The sequence below is a fragment of the Haemaphysalis longicornis genome, unplaced genomic scaffold (genome assembly GCF_048455015.1).
Source record: "Haemaphysalis longicornis isolate Haplotype H1 unplaced genomic scaffold, Haemaphysalis longicornis Haplotype H1 scaffold_2, whole genome shotgun sequence".
NCBI classification, from domain to species: domain Eukaryota; kingdom Metazoa; phylum Arthropoda; class Arachnida; order Ixodida; family Ixodidae; genus Haemaphysalis; species Haemaphysalis longicornis.
In genome coordinates this window covers 139,307,552-139,326,407 of record NW_027526295.1, presented here as the reverse complement: position 1 = coordinate 139,326,407, position 18,856 = coordinate 139,307,552, and the positions used below count along the sequence as shown (strand labels likewise).

Below are 18,856 nucleotides of genomic sequence, written 5' to 3'. Positions count from 1 at the left end.
AGTTCTCCGCTTGTTTCCATTAATATCCAGATTACAGTTGAACCCCTTTATAAGAGACACGTACCGGGGAGCAGTTTCTGTCTCTTATATGAGATGTCTCTTATAAGCAGGGAACCATGTTTTCACTTACTAATCAGACCCTAGTTCAATGTGGGCACCGTATGACTAAAATAAGCTCAAAAGAACGCTACAGCATGTTTCAAAAGATTCATTCTAATTAATGTTTGGCCCCAGAATTTATGAAACTTCGCTTCATGACTGTATTTACACTGTTTTTTACTACCGATTCTACAAGCTTTTTTCCTTTCCTTGTTTGTGGAAGATGAATTGTAGATGTTGAGTTCACAAGCCTGATGAATAGCCAGAGTGCACAGCTTCTTCCGCTGTGTGCTCAGGCTATTCATTAAGCTTGCAGGACTCAACGTCTGCAGTGCTTCTTGATTGGGAGCTACGCAAGTGGGAGAGTCCGCATGTGTGATCGCGCTCCATCCAATGGCAATGGATGGCAGTAAGCTTCAACCACTTCTGTAAGTTGCATTTCCATTGGCAGGGCTTCTCATCGTCATTTCACAGCTGATTTAACCACTGTGTGTTTCCTGAAGTTATAATAAATAGTGACTGCAGGCGTCTGTCGTCCACCTGTGTTTCCACAATGGAAGCGACTGCAATTAGTGACTGGTGGCACTGCATCTGAAGTTAAAATGTCTGTTGCAAGCGAGAATATTGATTAAACTTCAAGGATGACTTGTCCCTTATAACCAATCTTCTACATCCAATGTCTGTTATAAAAGAGGTCGATTTAATGGGAAAGATAGGGCAGCCAACCATGTTGGTGAATAGTGTCTCTTATACCCATTTGTCTCTTACATCAGTGTCTCTTATAACGAGGTTCAACTGTATTTGGCTAAGCTTTGCGGTACAGTTGATGCGATTGTTATTGGACCAAATTATTTGTCTTCACAGCTGCTTTAAAATCACTGCTGGGGAAGTTTCTCAACGTGTCACTGGGGAGAAGCAATGCCATCTCATCACCCGCTGCTCGCACCACCATGACATCTGCATTGACACGCAGCTTGTGGGTGCATTTGCGCATTCGTGAATAAAGTCATATCTCGTTACTACGAACCCCACATTAACGAATTGCTCAAATTTCTGAGCATTTTAAGAATCCCTGCCAGATTGCCTATATCTTTGATGTAAACTACGAATTTCAATATACAGTAGAACCTCGTCACAAGAGACACTGTTACAAAAGACACTTGGTTACAAGAGGCATTTGAATGAAGGCGGTTTGTTTGGTTTTCCTATGTTCGCCTTGCTAGCAGCATTGCATACAAGACACCTTGGTTACAAGAGACACAATTTTTGGTTCCCTCGAGTGTCTCCTGTAACGAGGTTTTGCTGTAGCGCTTATTTCGAACAATGCACGTAATTTATTTTCCCCATTATAATCGAGGAACATCAGTATTACGAATTCGACTAAAAGTAACAGTGTCGCAACTCTCACGTGAAACAGAAACCACCATTTCTCTGTGCATTCCCTGAGTGCAGTAGCTATCATCATCCCCATGTTGAGCGCCAACACCTAGCATCACTACAAAGCTGTGGCCTAAGGTGCAGTAACTTAGCAGGCCTAGCCGCATTTGCCTCTTTTCTCTCGCATCCTATTGGGTGACGGTGGCCGGTCGGTTGTTCTTCACGATAATCACGTGTGCGGGCAGGCGTTTCTTTTTTGTAGGTGATTTTGCGCCGAAGTTAGTGTAAAATCTAAAGATGAATGCAGCTAGCGACAAAGCAAAGAAGAAGCGAGGGCAGTCATCATTTTTAAGGACTATGACGACGCGAAAGAAAGACAGCTGTGGTTCACCGAAGACAGAAGATGAGATCGTGTCGAACATTGATGTTTTAGTCAGTGTGTCGAACCGTAAAAATACCAGTTCAGTTACGGTTCTGATTCAGGCGAAATTATTTCATTCCGGTTTGACAGAATCACGTACCGAACCGGTTCGCAAACCGGTTCGATGAGTTGAATTACCACTTAAATTAGAAAAAAACATTTAGTAGTTTAACACGGCAGTCAAATAAAAATACAAACGAAAATTCAAAATGCTGCTGTTCCCCAAGGGCAGTGGCGCAATTGCAAAGCAAACTTTAAACAATTATGAGATATTAGAAAAACAGATGAAGTGGCGACGATTTACCATGTACTTTCTCGCCCAGATTTTATGTTGTCCTAGCGACTATTCATAAAGCCACTGCCAAGAGATATGACGGTGGGATATATTTTCTGCCCTTTCCTTTTTTGATGAAATCGCAATCGTTGCTATGGAATCGCCAATCACGCTAAATTTGAAGCCTTAAATTTAGGCCTGCGTACTGGCACGTTCAAATACTAGCGCTTAATACCAATGGTGCACATTTTTTATATTTGTAACAAAAAAAAAAAAAAATTCCTATAACAGGCACATAAATACTACCAATGAATTAGATTATTTGGTCGCCCTGAATAATTTGTTAGCTTTCACCTTATCAAATGTGTTAGCCACACTTTTGATTAAAGTAAGCTTTTGTTAACGCTTAATCACTGCCTTATTGCTCTGACCACTGCAATTCTTTTTGCGATAACTATACCGGATGTGTGCATTACAGTCAGTATGTCATCGTACCGCCTGACCCCTGGCCATCGTTCCGTATGCTACATTGCGGAATCTTATAACAGATTATGGTGTTACAGAATGAAAGGGAAATTTCATGTGCGGAGCATGAGATGGCACTTTTTTTGGGTAAACGCTCATTAATTCGTCCATAGCAGCACTCCCCTCCGGAACAAGTAGCAGTAGAAGTAATGTAGCGAGTTGAGCACTCAGTACAAGTGCACCTTTGAAAAAAGCAGACCTGAAAGAGACAAAACTACTACTACAGCAGCAGACGGCTTAGCCACTGAGCAGCTCCTGCAGTCACACTTGTCAAGTATTAACAATTTGCAGGAGTCGGACCTTTTAAACAAATTACAAAATGCAAACATTTTGCACACATCAAGTGTGGGCTTTCGCTGTTGCGCAGTAGAGCACTCCTGCAGCCTGAATGCTCTAATAAAGTCGCAGCTAGGGAAGGGCAAAGTTCTTTTATATCCCCTGCAAGCTGCTGAGAATGACATTTCGTTTGGTCAGCTTGCACTACGCTCGTTCTTCCAGCAGCAACAGACCATTGCTACATTGGTGCTCATTCATTTCCCCTGTTGTTATATAGAGTGTGATAGTGTTCAATTGTCTGGAGGGGAAAGTGCACGAGTGGGTACAAAGTTGATGGCACGTGAAAGAAAAAACGGCATGAATGGCATTGACTGTGCAATGTCAGCAACGGAGGGTTGAACCGTTCCGGCATGACTGGTAACCGTTATTTATTTTTTCAGTTCAGCTCCGGTTCGGGTTCAGCGTGCTAAAAAAACAGTTCAGGTTGGGGTTCAGTTCCGGTTTCCAATTCGGTTCGGTTCCAGTTCGACACCCTGGTTTTAGTGCACATGAACAAATTCCGCACTTTCATTGCTCGGTGCAGTGACGTACCCCGATGAGGTGTTGTACTAGGTGAAATATGTAGAGGCATTCCTAATAGCTCGTGCGTGCTGCACGCGCGAGAATAAAACTGACTTCTTCAAATAAAGTAGCCTTGAAGTGAGCGCAACATTTTTATTTGAGAGTTTGCCCTTCTGCAAACGCGTCTACTGCTAACGTACGTCATTTTCATTCCCAGGTTTAAGCAGTGGCTTATAACTGTCAGTTTTTCATTACAACGATATTTCAAAATAACGAATCGTTTTCGGTGGTCCAGCGTGATTCATTACATCGAGATTTGACTGTGCACCTGTCGGCATCATGCGCTCTTACTTATTTCTTCGAATTAGCCTCAAATTCTTTGTCTCCATGCCATGATATTGCAATGCAGTGTTTGTCTCTTCCCCCCCCCCCCCCCTTCCCCTCAGATTCCCCAGCAGACCTTCATGGCATGTGGTACCCGACTGTCCGGCGGACCCTCGTGTGCCTCTCAAAGTTGTACCGCTGCCTTGACGTGAGTTTCGTCGAGGCTGCTTTCTCTCTACAGTGTAACGCAGTGCTATTTGTTTGAGCTGTGAAGGAAAGGATAGAGAAACATTAACCCTTTGATGCCCAGTGTTGCTCAGGAACAACAATTTAAGCAATATTTCTTTTCACTCACGCTTTGCGGTTTTTTTTAGATTTAACACCACCTATCGACAGACAAAGTATTCGAGACCTTCAAAAATGAAAAAAGGGAGGGCAGCATGTACTTACGTGTGCTAAAAAAAATTGTTTACGCGTGTCAACTCACATCGAGCCCGGGTGGCTCAATGGGCTAGTGACAGGCAACCGAAATGGTGCAATTTCATTGTTATTAGCTTGGAATTTAACGATAAACCAGCTGGGACCAGCTACATTTTCTCTTGGGGTATCATCAAGGTTCCACTGTATATGGTTTCTTGAATGCTCAGCTTCTCAGTCTTCTCAGGCTGAGCCTGAGCCTTCTCAGCCTGGCAGTTGAGATGCATGTTTTGTCCCTATCAGTGCATATTAGAATCTGGTTTTGAAGCTATGAAATTAATTACTGCGGGCCACTTGACCCGATACCACCGATTAAATTGATTACTACACTGCACAGTCAAACCATTCATAGCATCCAGATTCCTTTTTCCATGGCATGTACGCCGCTTTGCTGGAACTGATCTCTTTTGAAAGCCAAGTCCCCTGTGTAATCAGGCTGCACTGTGTAATGCCGAAACAATTTGCGGTACTTTTTTCCACGCAGCACGCACGGCTTGCTTGTATTTTCAACCGCTCAAATTTTCAATCACCGCAATAACCCAGAGGGGTAAATAAGTGACATGTAGTACAAACCATGTTGTTTGTTTGTGCTTATGGCTCATCAATTGGGCTACACAGTTACCAATGCAACGTAGCCATTGCAAGCACTTTCACAACTTCTCCGTGCCGTTTAGTTCTCCTCGATTTGCAGGCGCTGATTAGTTGAGATGAAGCTTTCTTTCTGTGTGTGTGTGCACGTGTGTGCGTGCATTATCTTTATAATGAGGGCAGTCCCTGGATTGGCCGCAGGCTGCTCAGGGCTATCAAAGACTGGTTAATCAGAAGGTGTCAGGGAGGTTAGTGTCTTTCTGTCACTTGCACTTATCGTTATGCACTGCAGGGTTTGAAACTCGCGTCACCAGTGCATTATTGACATTGCGTCGTTTGTGTTTGCTTTGTGGGCTGAATCCGCCACTTTTTTTTGTTAACGCAAAAGTGTTTTATTCCTGAATACACCAAAATTTCACTGACGTCATATCCGTCACAGAAATGGCGCCAGTACAACGGCCTGTAAAGGGTGCACCGCTGCACACAGGGCCTAATAGCGGGGAAGCAACCTTTAGTACTAAAGAGTACGTTGCACTTAGGGTTGTTCGTTTTCGGGTTTTATATTTTAACATGATAGTGTTTTATGCCGGGATATACCAAGATTTTACTGACGTCATGTTCGTCACGAAAATGACACCGGTACACCTTTGCCGAAGGGACCCACCAGCGGGACGTTGCTGGCCAAGAACCCCCACAAGACAACCGCCGACCTGCAAATCATGCTCAGCTGCAGGTTTCGCTGCACATTTCACTTTCGTGCTCTACCGATTTCTATAACAGAGAAATCAACAAGTTTTTTTTTTTTTCTGCACTGTGTTGGCAATTGGGCAGAATGCACCGTGATGGAGGGCTCACTTAGTGCTACCTGCCTGTTTTGTAACTGCTCGCTCCTGTTCTTTCCTGTTCCTTCGCAAATATTCCAGAAAACCATTTTCCAAGGACTGAGCCAGGAGGTGCTCGCAACGTGCATCCACTCTCTTTCCACGGCCGGGAAGGAAATCTCGAAAAATAAGGTCAGTTGCGGGCCAATGCGGTTTTCTCTCGGCCTTAATCTAGAGCCCCGTAATTTTCTAAATTTTTTTTTCATTCTGTTAAAGGGGGACGTGGCAAAAAAATGTCTTTTATTTATGGACCAAAAATGTGATCATATCAGGAGAATTTATGTAACTAGCCGTTCTTACAACAAAAGTGAAATCGTTTTAAAGATGCCTTCTATACTTTTTAAGTTACAAGGCTCATTACCTGAAAGTTGCTTTCAGCATAATTAACTAATTAAGCAAGAAGTCAACAAAATTTTTATGTCAGTGTGATCAGGGATGTCTGTTCTGTGCAAGGAAGCTGTTAGATTATTGCATCAAGGATGTCTGTTCTGTGCAAGGAAGCTGTTAGATTATTGCATTATGTCCTTTAGGTATCAAAAGCAACAAGAAAAGTTTCACCTTTTTCTGAAATCAACTAATTTCATGTCAAAAAGAAAGTGAATCTTTTCTCTTGCTTTGTAGATACCTAAAGGAAATAAAGCAATAAATTAATAGCTTCTCAAAATACAGTGTAGACCGCTTATAACGTATGTCGCGGGAGCCGCAAAAATCCGCACTATAAGCGGTACCGCACTATAACCAAAACGCGCGAATTCAACCACATCGCCACCTATCTCTCAAGTGAACCTATATTTATCATCACTCAAACGCACAGCACTTAAAAACGAAGGCACGGTCTATATTTCGTGTTATTTTTAACATCGGCCGCTGCTGCAGGGCAAAAGCGCAGTCTCACAAACGGCGAGCGCGGCTTTAACTTCCGTTGTGTTTGTTTTGAGACCATGGCTGCGTTTTTAGCATCTATGAACAGATGCCGCAAGACGTGATAAGAACGCCAGCGGGATTTTTTTTTTTTTTTTTTACCCCATAAAAAATGTTTTTTACCACCACCACCCCACCTTGCGTTCACGATGCCGAAGGCGGCTGCTTATCAGCGCAACGTACTGGTGGTGGAAATCTTCGGCTTCGCGCGGCTCGAATGTTCGGAAAGGGAAAGAGCGGTGGCTTATCAGCAACAACGTTCTAAAGCGTGAACCGCGTGGTAGATTTGGTATCGCGAAAACGTGCAGTGCACGCCAGCGCGGATACAACTGGTGTGGTGTGAGCGGCGCAGTAAAAGGCGGCAACATGGCGTCGGCACTGGCCGTGAAGCGGTGCAGGCAGTTCCAGTAAGTTCCAGCGACCGCTTCTAACCGCTCGCTGAAATGCCGCACGGGGCGCAAGCGAAGATGCTCATGCAAGAAAGGAGCTAATAATGTGGGCGAAAAGTGGAATATAAACTGCCATCCACGCTGCTTGTGAAAGCGCCCATCAAAAAATACCGCGGTGGTAAGCCTAAACATCTCTGGCGCGGCTAGCCGGCTCGGAGCGCTTCGAATCTCCCGCCATTACGTACGCGTCTCCCCATTGGTGCAAGTCGTCAGGCTTCTCCCACTGCCACGCGAAGAAGCCACCGCGAGCGCGGAATCGTCGACACGAGCACGGAAAAAAAAAAAAAAAAAAAAACACGCAACGCTGATGTGCACGATTCGTGCGCGAAAACGGGCCATGCGGTTCACGACTAATAAAATCAACTTGCCCCGCGCGGATGGGGAGACTGTCGCTATCTTACGAAATGCATCAAGCAAGGTCAGTTGTGGTTATCAGGCACGCACGAACTAAAGGGTGCCAATTTTTTTTCTTTGGGTGTCTACGTTAGAGGAGGGCAAGGGGTGCACGCTGCGTCAGATGGCCGATTTCACCCTTTTTTTTTTTTTCTTTCTTTTGCTACCCTAAAACGATGCCTCAGCTGCGCCGGTCGATCAGCAGACCCGCCGAAAAACCGCACTATAAACGGTATTGTGCTTCGGCGAACCGCATCTTAAGCGGTATGCTTATGCATTGAGTTCTATGGGAGGCAAGCCGGTGGTCGCAAAAACCTGCGTTATATCCGGTCCCGCACTATAAGCGGTTATGTTATAAATGGTCTACACTGTAGACCTTCCTGATCACACTGACAAAAATTTTGTCCAGTTCTTGCCTAACTAGTTAATTGCATGACTTTGAGAAGATAATTAGTGTCATGACTCATAAGGTATAGGAGATATTTTTAAACTGATTTCAGTTTTGTTATTAGGGTAGTTAGCTACATAAATGATGCAAATTTGATTAGATTTTGTCCATAAATAACAAAGATAGTTTGACTTGCCAGGTCCCCCTTAAAATTGGTGTTGTAAACAGTGTAAATGTTAGGTAATTTGGCTTAGCGTTTTATTTTGTTTATTTATTTATTTATTTATTTATTTATTTATTATATTTCTCTGTCCTTTTCAGGTTGTTGTTCCAGAACTGTTCTTTTTTTGCTTTTGTTTTCTGACCGACTTCCCTTTTGATTTGCTTTTGCAGACGACATTAGACGGAGAGCTGTTCCAGATCAAGCACTTGCTCATTCTGCGGGAACAAATTGCCCCCTTCCAAATTGACTTCGCCATCAAGGAGACATCGCTGGATTTCGCGAGGATTAGAGGTACGGGCTTTGCACTTTGTGACATGTGTGTGGCGCCCCCCAAACCCTGATATTCATTGGCCGCTAAGTTCAGTGGCCCCACCAGGCTCGGTGGGCAACATTGTGGGTGGCTGACCAATAAACACCGCCGAGCACGGCTGCTCGCGGTCAGTCACCTTCACCACCAGCACGCTGCATGTCGTCTCTCGGCTGGAGGGTACCCCTACCCTCCCAGGTTCACGAACACGGGGCCATATTGTGACACACTTCTCTATTGAAAGTTTTATTTGGGTGTGGGTGCTTGTGTACGTGTTTCTGTTCCTATCATTGCTGCCATAAATTTAGGAAATCAATAACAAATTCCTTTTTTGACTTACTCAGATATGAATAACAAAAACTGAATGCAAATCGGGACTAAATGTTTAGGAATATGAATGTTTTTACATTATGCAGCTTCAAGCAAAGCTATGAAAAAGATAATTCGGAAGGTGGGAAATTACGCGAACCTGCGTGTTCACATCTTAATGCTTGATGTGAAAAAATTACAAAAAAAATTCTATATTAAAAATGTAATGTTATGACAAGATGGCAAGTATATGAAGTAAAAGACTTGCCAGGCATTGTCATCAGGAATTGTGAGTTCCCAAACACTCGTTTTAGTACAGAGACACTTTGGTCAGTTGCAATCCCTCCAGACAGTTAGAAAAGAAAAAAAAAGAAAGCATGCCATGCAGCAGAGCAAATTTTCATTCTTTTATTATCTTTAAATTTCAAATATTCAAAACATTCTCATCGCTAATAGCAAATGCTATCCAGGAAATATCAAAGGTTTCCGGTATTCATACACCTCTACGAATCAAACAAATGCGAAAGCCCAGAGGCATAAAATTCTGTTATATTACGTACTTCACTTTTCTTTATGAAACAAATTATATAAGCAACCGTGTAATGCAAAAGAAATGCAGTGGGCATAGTATTTTATTTGTATTGATGATTAAACTGGTCAACTTTGTCTCTTTGTTGCAGATGCTGCCCTTAGTTTGTACAACAAAAAGTCCAGGCTGTTTTCACTGGGAACGAACAACGCACTTTTGGAGTTTGTCCTCGAGGTGAGCTATTCAACAACTCTGTGAAGCCTTTTTTTTACTGTTTTTGAAGAACAGTGTAAGGCTTTGGCTTACTTGTTAGTGTTGGAAAACCAGGCTGCATATAGTAATGTCAAAAGCAGACAGTGTGAAAAAAGCTACTATTCGATGTCATAGACTAGCAAGTGTTTCAAGACACGTGGGCCATAAAATTTGACAGCAGAAATCCTGAGTTTGCCCAAAGCAATGCTCTAGCAATCTATAAAACGAACAAAAATTAAAACAAAAGGCAGTGACCCGCATTTATACTTTATTGCCTACTCCACTAATGTGTATTGCATTGTTTGGAGAGTGATTGTGCAAAATTCACCTGCTGCTATGTCTAGGACAAAAGCTTACACGTTGTTGCGGAGTTTCACTTTTTTACCATCTAGATATTAATTGGCCAGATTTAGGGGAAGTCCCCGAGGTGGAGTAAGATCCTGCAAAGAAAAATTTGAGAAAACTGCACAGCTTTTCTTTGTAGCCGGGCGGCTACATTCAGGCAGATGTCACATTTTCCCTCGCATCACCTAGATATAAACAAATCTGTGCTTTGTGTTCATAATTCCGTGAACAATTGTTGGCCTGCAAAATTTAAAAAACGGCCAAAGTGCGATAAAAGGTACCACGTATGCAGTGTCACTTTCAGTGGAGGACTTTCCAGCACGCTTAAAGTACCAGGTTTGTCATAATTGCTGTTGCAAAAGTTGCTTTGATGTATACCTGTGTTCCTCCTTTGAAGATTCCCATAAGCGAGCTAGATGCACAAGCAGACGTTGACAGGTATTAGGAAACAGGTAACAGAACATCGCAGTCTTCTGAGCATGTTGTGACTGTTCAGGCTCTGCAAGGCTCCACAATACCTTCACCCTTTCCCCCTTTTCTCCTCTTTTGTCTAAATTTTTTCTTCACTGTGGTTGTTTCATCTTTCATCCCCTCCCGCCTGCCAAGATGTCCGTAAAACTTTACATGTGACAGAAGAACCACCCTGGCGGTCTACGACCCTTCGGATTGTCTCATTTTGACAATCCGAATTGGCAATCCGAACCAATCCGTTGGTTCGGATTGTTTTGGATTGTCTCATTGTTGGAAACAGCAACAGTTATGCATTGTTGGAAACAGCAAAGTCGCCACATGTTTCAACATTCTTACCTTTTCCTCCCTTCTTAGTATCTGGTGCCTCAAGTTATCATTAGCTGCCTTAGTATCCAAACCACGGTGTAAGATATAGTTTTAGGTGTGGACACAGCGCTCCAAAAAGCTGTTAAATAGAGTTGGTGCCGCCGCGGGCGCCGCAAGTGGACCTTCGATGGGAAGGTCATCTGGTGGCAGAACTCCGAACTTCACAAGCTTCTAGTCTTCACGCCGCTCCACCAGACGGCGCTACCGGCGACTATCCATTCGCATTGAAGCCAGAAACATGTGTGTAAAGCGGTGTTATTCTGGCTGTTTCCGAGTATTGGGACCGCAAACTGGCCGCTTCACATCTGTTTGCATCGCTCCGCCGAACAATTTCCGATGACCGGCAGTGGCAAAGCAAAATCGTCAGCACGCGCACCTTTTGAATCAAGCTTGCGGGGTGGCCATTCGGGATCGTCTGCTTTCTTACCGAGCCTGTTTTCGTTGCGATCGCTTGTAGATCTATATTGCGCGCGAAACCGAATTATTTACTGTGTAATGGTGTTTTTGCTGTTTCCTAGAACTAGGACGAATCGTCGGCCACCGCATAATTAGCGCTTAACGCAACGTTGTTTTGCACACGCTTCCAGCGCAAGGACGTGGACGAAAACGGACAGAAGTCGCGATCACAACGGGAGCACCCAACATTGATGAACCTGTTGATGCTCGTGTTCTAGTAACGTACTTTCCACGGCGTTCTCGGTGGAAATGGATGAGAAATCGTGAAGTGCGCAACGGAAGCGATGGGGAGCGGTCATGTTGATGAGGCCGGCGAGTTAAAAATAAGTTAAAGCCCATGTTATCCACAACATATATAAAACATATTGTTTACGCGTCGAAGCAGGAACCAACAAAACAATATTCTCTAGAAACAAGAAAGCCTTCTTTCCAGAAGCGCCTGCAGAAAACAGGTTCCAAAAGCAGCTACACGCAATGCGAAAAGCCCGAAATGACGCACGGCCAATTATCGTCTGCTCCTCCGCCGGAGTCGGCCAGGCCGCGGCGAGCAGACGACTGCTTACGAAAGCTGCCGAGAAGGCCCGTCAGTTTAACGCTACATAACTTGTTTAAACGCTGGCGTCCCGAAGCACCTGCACAAAACAGGATGGAAGAGTAACTACTCGCAAAGCGACAAGCACGAAATGTCGCACGGCAAATTATCGTCTGCTCCACCGCCGGAGTCGGCCAAGCCGTGGCCAGCAGACGACCGCTTACGAAAGCTGCCGAGAAAGCCCGACGAGGTGCCGAAAAGATCCAAACGCCTCCGAGTAGCTGGCGCTCGAGCAGCTTCTTTTCTCTCGCGGTGGAGGGCGCTGCCGTCAGCGGTGTCTGTTTTGCGACTTTATTAAAACGAAGAAGAAACGTTTGTTTCGCCAGGTGTGTCCTCACCTAAAACTATATCTTACACCGTGATCCAAACCAAACCAGGGATGTGTGCTTGTGTAAGAAGCGTGCAAAGTGATGTAGACTGGTGTAAGTGACTTGCTTCACACTTGTATCTCTCTCTTTCCCTGTTTGTACCAGGGCTCGCTGTCCATCAAGGAGAACCTGATTGACTCCAAGAAGGCCGTGGACAACCAGCTGAAGGCCCTGTGCGAGGAGTTCATCGGCAATACGGCCCGGATGCTGGTGGGACCACTTCAAGGGTTCCTGGACAAGGTGGGGGGAACAGAGACAACGCCTCGTTACCGTAAAAACCCGCGTATAATACGAGGTTTTTTTCCAAATTTTACTCTGTTAAATTTGTGCCTCGTATTATATGTGGATCCCAAAGTTTTCCCCCGAGAATTTGCACTTTCGGTTTCAGCGGAGGGAGCACCATCTTGCTGTGGCGTTAGCTGGCTGCTGCTTCTCTCAGCCGGCGCCATTTTGATTGTTTTGACTATGCGAAGGATCTCGGCACGTTCACCGCAAGTCTATCAAGATGTCGGGTGCACTAAAACAGTATTCGGCGGCAATTAAAAGAAAAGTTATTTTATGTGCCGAGACCATCAGAAATTGCGCTGCAGGACGGCAGTTCGGCGTTACCGAAGGCAGCATTCGTGGGTGGAGAAAGCAACTGGTGCTTGACTGGATAAAGTTTGTGTGGTGTCGGCGGCCTGGAGCACTGTTGGGGATTCCCGTCAGTGCTCGTGTTGGACGCCTTTCGCTGCCACCTGGCCGATTCCGTGAAGAAGTTGTTGCACGAACCCCGCACCGAACTCATTGTCATGCCAGGAGGAATGGCATCCCAGCAGCTGCAACCGCTAGACATTTGCATCAACAAGCCTCTCAAAGACTGCATCGGGTCCTGCTACCAAGAGTGGATGAGGACAGGATACCCGTAAGTGACAGCTACCGAATGGCTGACGCGGGTTTCTCCAGCGGTGCTTTGTGGCTGGATCGCGGATGCGTGGGCCAGCATTCCAGAGGAGCTCGTCAGTCGCTCTTTTAAGAAATGCGGCATCTCGAACGCCCTTGATAGCACTGAGGACCACTTTCTGTGGGAAGACATTTCCGACAAGGCGACTTCAGCAGACAGCGGCAGCGACCCTGACGATGACTAAACGGACGTCGGGAGACGGTGCCAGCGAAAACTGACAAAGACTGAACGGTAACTGCAGTGCAAATAAATGTTTTATGTGCTCTTTACCTCGCATTATATGCGGATGAAAACTTTTTTTCTGATTTTGATGTCCCCGAATTACACCTCGTATTATACGCGGGTTCGTATTATACGCGGGTTTTTACGGTAATTAAATTCTTTACTTTTTTGCCAGTTTAGGGGGATTGCGGAAATGACATTGCCGGGATTTCGTGCATTCCAGAAAGGCTTAATATGCCGTTGAACCACACCGCAACATTGGCAAGAAATCGCGCAACTTCATTTGTGCAATCGCTGTGCGCTTTTTCCTTTTGAGTCTTACTGAACTGTAACGTGCCCGTAAGGAAGATTGGTCAGGATGCCCTGGCAGTACATTGCTCGTGGTATCCATGTAACTTTTGTACGCACGGGATTATCAAACGAGAGATGCTGCACAACTTCTTGGGCCACATTTTGGGCTTGTTTTGAGACTTCACGGCCTGTTCCCCGCCACTTGTTCATTGCCAAAAGCCAGTAAGGAGCACGTTAGTATTGTGCCACTGGTTCAGAGACCTAAATATCTTTCCCACATCCGGACGTGACTTTTTTGCAGTAATAGTTCTTTTTCTTTTTTTTTCCCTCTTCGCTACTTGTAGCACGTTATCCAGGCTAATTGCACAAGCACAAAAGTCCTTGCGACTGACATTTTATTGCTACAGGGGAGAGAGGGCTTTTGCACGGGGGCCCCGTAAGAAAACTCAGTCGTTAGAAAGAAGCTGAGTAGTTTGCACTACTGTAGAGTGCAGTGTTTCTGGCAGATAGGGAACAATTGTGACGTGCAGACACCTCTACTTGAAGCCAGGAGTGCGTCATACCGGCTTCGATACAAACCCAAGCACGGCCTAATGGGGGGATGCGCGTTTCCTCTCTCCTTGCTTGCAGGCCAACCTGATCCTGCAGGTGAAGCAGCAGGAGCCAACGCGGACGGTGTCCCTGCGGAACCAGCCTTTTGCGTCCCCAGATGCGGTGGCTGCGGTGGTGAGCAGCGCCTATCGGCACCTGCGGAGCAGTCTGACCAGCTTGGCCAGGAGCATGGCCCTCTACTTGGCCAACCGGGACACCGAGCAGATCCTCTTCAGGCCCATCAAGGTACGGACCCACAGGAAGAAGTGGGGTTGGGGGGAACACTCACTTGCTCACTCACTCGCCGTCTCTGTTCAGAGACGTTAATTGGCAGAGTTGGGCGACCTCACAGGCTGCTCGAAAGCCTCTCCTCTCCTGCAAACCCTTATTGAAAAGCACCAGCCTTCGTGTTTCCTCTTTCTCTCTCTCCCTCTCTCTCTTCCTTTTCTTTTTTTTATGGAGGAAATGCACTTATAGAAGTACTGAACCCATGTTGAAATTTTTGTGCGTGCATTCACTCGCTCGCTGTCTCCACTCAGAGACGTCATTTGGGAGAGCTGGGCGAACTCGCAGGCTGGAAAGTTTGTTCTTGCCTCCACACCTTTTCACAGCATTAGCCTCCTTGTTTTCTCTCTCTCCTCGCCTTTTTTCCTTTTATAGGTGACATGCCTGTATAGAAGCGCTGAACCAATCTTGAAATTTATGTGCCTACATGAGTGCATGCATTTAGCTCATATCTGAAAAAATGGAGGTGCTTTTGCGAGTACCGTATTTACTCGCATAATGATCGCACTTGCGTAATGATCGCACCCCTGAAGTTCCTCGTTAAAATACGATTTTTTTTTATTTCCCGCGTAATGATCGCACCCTGAACTTGCCGCAGCCATATGTCGTATGTGCGCCAAGTCTAGATGGCGCTGGTCATGCTTATGTTAGTTTCCTCCTCTTTCAAAGCAGACATGGCTACGTTATTGCCGTGGACTTGATGATATTAGCGATATCGGCAAGCGTGAGTTCATTATTGGTGCGGAAAAAACTCTCACTAAATGCACATAATGTACTCATAAAACATATAAAAAAACGCGCTCGGCTTGCTGTGTTGGCAGCCGTGTCTTGATTTGGCAGCAGCAGCCACTTATTGGTCAACCTGTTCTCACCTCACAGCAAACTCGTTCCGGACCATTCCGTAATTCCCTAATTCCTGCTCATTCCATAATGAAAACACTGCATTTTGCATCACTCGGTCTCATTCGGTGGTCAGTGGAGTTTTTATTATGTTTTTATTTGTTATGTTTATTACGATCATGAGACTTATCGTAAACATTCCGACTTGCAACTTGCGTTTTCTGCGCTGAAACTTTTTCCCGAAACTTACTTCTTACCTCGCGAAAACTTACCTCGCGTAATGATCGCACCCCTAACTTTGCATCATATAATTCTTCATGGTTTGTACATTTTGCCGCGACTACTATAATGAAACAGTGACACCGCTGTCGCATGCCAATGTTGCCCCTGGGCCGCACTGGCATACTTGTAGAGGTGGGATTGGCCGAAAGTAGCGAGATCAATTTCTTGCTGGTTAAGTCTGAAGGGTGCAACAAATAACATCATTAGGGGATTCCCAAAAATTTGTAGAATCCATGAGGCTCATGCTACAAATGCCAACTTGCTTGCTTCTTTCCTTGCTCACTCAGAAACTGCCATTTTGGTCCCTGATGCTTCCACAGGAAGCTGTGGACTAGACTTGACAGTGGAGAGGCACCCTTGAAAGTGATACCCTGACAGTAAAAGCTGAACTTGAATCTTATAGCAAATTAAAAAAGTTCTACCTAACCAAGGCTGCACCAGAATTGCCCTTTTTTATGCTAGCATGGCCCTTCCAAAGGAGCATATTCTATAAGGAAGCTCCATCTACAATAGGCTCCCGTTAGACTAACTCGAAGGGACCGTGAAAATTTGTTCGTTTTTGCCAGAAATTCATCTTAAGTGCAGGTTTTTTGCATTGGGGATGTTACAAGAGAGCAAAAGTGCTGTTTGTCTTAACCATGAGTTCATCGTACCAGAGTTTGTCTTAACCAGACTCTACGGTACTATAATGTGATGCTTGTGATATTTTAAATTTATGCGCTGTGCATGCCATTATTTCTTCAATGCTAACACACACAGTGTGCGAAATAGTGCAGAATTAGATAGATAGATTGTAGGGTTTAACGCGCCGACGCAACGCAGGCGATGAGGCGCGCCGTAGTGGAGGGCTCCGGATTAATTTTGACCACCTGGGGATCTTTAACGTGCGCCGAAATCTCGTACACACGGGCGTTTTTGCTTTTCGCCTCCATCAGAAAAGCGGCCGCCGCAGCCGGGAATCGAACCCGCAACCTCGTGCTCAGCAGCGCAACGCCTTAGCCACTGAGCCACCGCGGCGGGTCATAGTGCAGAATTAGAAGAGGAGAGTGCAATAGTGAATTTTATCCATGCCGGGTAATGCAAAAATTGCAATTGGCTAAAGACGCATAAATGATGCAGTCAAATAACAGATTGGGAACAACGTATATTCAGTGAATCTCAGTTTGTTCTGTTATGTCGATGTTTGCATGAACAATAAGCGTGAACTGCAGGAAGCATTTCAAGCATGCAAACATGTGACGTGCAGACGAGAAGTGGCATTCGCTTCTGCTTGCACTTTTGAAATGCCTGAAGGACTTTTGAAATGCCTGAAAAACTTGTAGGTATTGAAAACAGTGAGAGGCGCTGCAGTCACCTGTAGCTGCAATCAGTCAACTATTTGTGCCGTTTCCTTGGCCACCTTCAGCAGAACCGTTCAATTACGTGTGGCTTGAAGGATGCCATCATCTTGTAACACCCCTGTGCCCGTGTTTTGGCTGAGAATAGAATTCTTATATGCTTGTAGTTGATTGGATGGGGAAAAATGTGTGAGCGATTATGAGTTTGATGGTAGGTGATAGAGAAAGGCACCAATGGCATTGACCCTGCATTATCAAGCGCGCATCTCTGAACTGTTCCATCATGAATTGGTACCTTTCTCTTCTTTTCTTTCTTTCTTTGCTTTTTTTTTTTTTTTTTTGTTCGTTTAGCTTCACCGTGCCAAAAAATTATTGGTGAGGTTCTGCTTGCACCAATTTACTGGTTCAGTTCCAGTATTTTCTTTTTTCTTTTTGTTCGGCACCCTGTTTTTAACACGTTGGGATAAAGACTATGGTGGTGTGATATAGGACAAAGGCGGGTCAAAATTTTTAATCGACAGAGCTCAGGTGATAACAAAATTTTACTGCGCCGTCAACTATTGAGTCCACTTCTCTCCCATACTTTGGCTAAATGAGCGAATGGCACTCTGCTTGCTGTTTTGCAGACAAAGGTGTTGGCTGCCTATGAGAACATGAACCAGATCGTCAAGTCAAGCTACTCCGAAGAGGACCAGCAGATCATTGCCTGTCCGTCTGTGGAACAGGCAAGTGGGCCACGTGAACAGTGGCTTTGTTCAGGCTGCCTGCGCTCAGCATGAACATACGCAGTATAATAATAATGATAGCAATAATTAATAATAATACTACAAGCTCGATTGACCCTCCATCCTTTGATGGTTTGGCCACGCCATTGGCAAGAACAAGGCATTACTAATGTCAATTCTTACATACAAAGGAAACTGCTTGTTTGGAAGTCACTGAACTAGAGTAGCATCTACATGTACAGCATTCAGCTAATTGAGATACTTAAAATCACACTGAAATTATTAGGGATGGGCGAATATAGATTTTGAGGTTCGAAGCGAATTCGAAGCGAATAGTGATTTGGTCGAATAATTTCGAATCGAATAGTTCGAATAGTGCACATTGCAAATCACAAAGACAAATGAGCAACTTGTGACCTGACTAATGTACACATTTTTTTTCTAATAATTAGAACTCACGTAGGCAAGCATTGTGTAAAACTATTACCAGTTGAACATTTATTGCAAAATCTTACACACAGCTTTCCTTTGCTGTATTCACAAGTTTTCATGAAGAAATGCCTGTTGCGTCACATGCTCTAGGTGCAGCAGTTTCCGCCGGCTGCTCATTCACAAGTTTAAGCGCCGCCTAGAAGCTCCGCTAAAAAAAAGAAGTATTGTAGCCACTAGTATCCTCGGCCGTAGCCAAGCAAAGCGCAAGTGGCTGGCCGCCATTTTGAATAGGCTCGCTTAGTGCGGCGTACTGCCGCGCTGTGCGAGCCTATTCAAAATGGCGGCATGCCTATTCAAAATGGCGGCCTGCACAAGTCTGCTGGCTTCGTGCCGCTATGTTCGGAGCGGTGTCGTTTCAGTGCCGCCTTTTTTTTTTTAACTTAAGTGTGCTGGCGGCCGAGAGCTTCGTCGAACCTCTAGGCAAGGCAGCAACTCGGCAGTGCCGGCACTGATAATAGAAATGTCCGCGTCGGTGGGTCTTGAGCCAAGCCTGGGGTAACTCTCGGAAAGCTTGACCGAAAAGCTTGGCTTTTAGCTGCCTATTCGGGAGCATCGAATAATTCGAAAATATCGAATACCTGCATTCGGATCGAAGCGAATAACGAATAGAGAGCTATTCAATCGAATATTCGACAATACCGAATATTCGCCCATCCCTAGAAATTATAACATAATT

General features: G+C 45.0%; 1 protein-coding gene across 1 annotated transcript in view; it reads left to right on the top strand.

The window, feature by feature from the left end:
* Positions 1 to 17,906, top strand: part of Cog3 (conserved oligomeric Golgi complex subunit 3) — a 47,079-nt gene extending 29,173 nt beyond the window's left edge. The window contains exons 13-19 of the mRNA XM_077698335.1: positions 3,980 to 4,065; positions 5,846 to 5,935; positions 8,348 to 8,468; positions 9,474 to 9,556; positions 12,278 to 12,412; positions 14,259 to 14,465; positions 17,590 to 17,906. Of these exons, the coding sequence (XP_077554461.1) occupies positions 3,980 to 4,065; positions 5,846 to 5,935; positions 8,348 to 8,468; positions 9,474 to 9,556; positions 12,278 to 12,412; positions 14,259 to 14,465; positions 17,590 to 17,742 (875 nt within the window). The 3' untranslated portion in view covers positions 17,743 to 17,906. The remainder of the gene's footprint in view (positions 1 to 3,979; positions 4,066 to 5,845; positions 5,936 to 8,347; positions 8,469 to 9,473; positions 9,557 to 12,277; positions 12,413 to 14,258; positions 14,466 to 17,589) is intronic.
* The last annotated feature ends 950 nt before the right edge of the window (positions 17,907 to 18,856 follow it).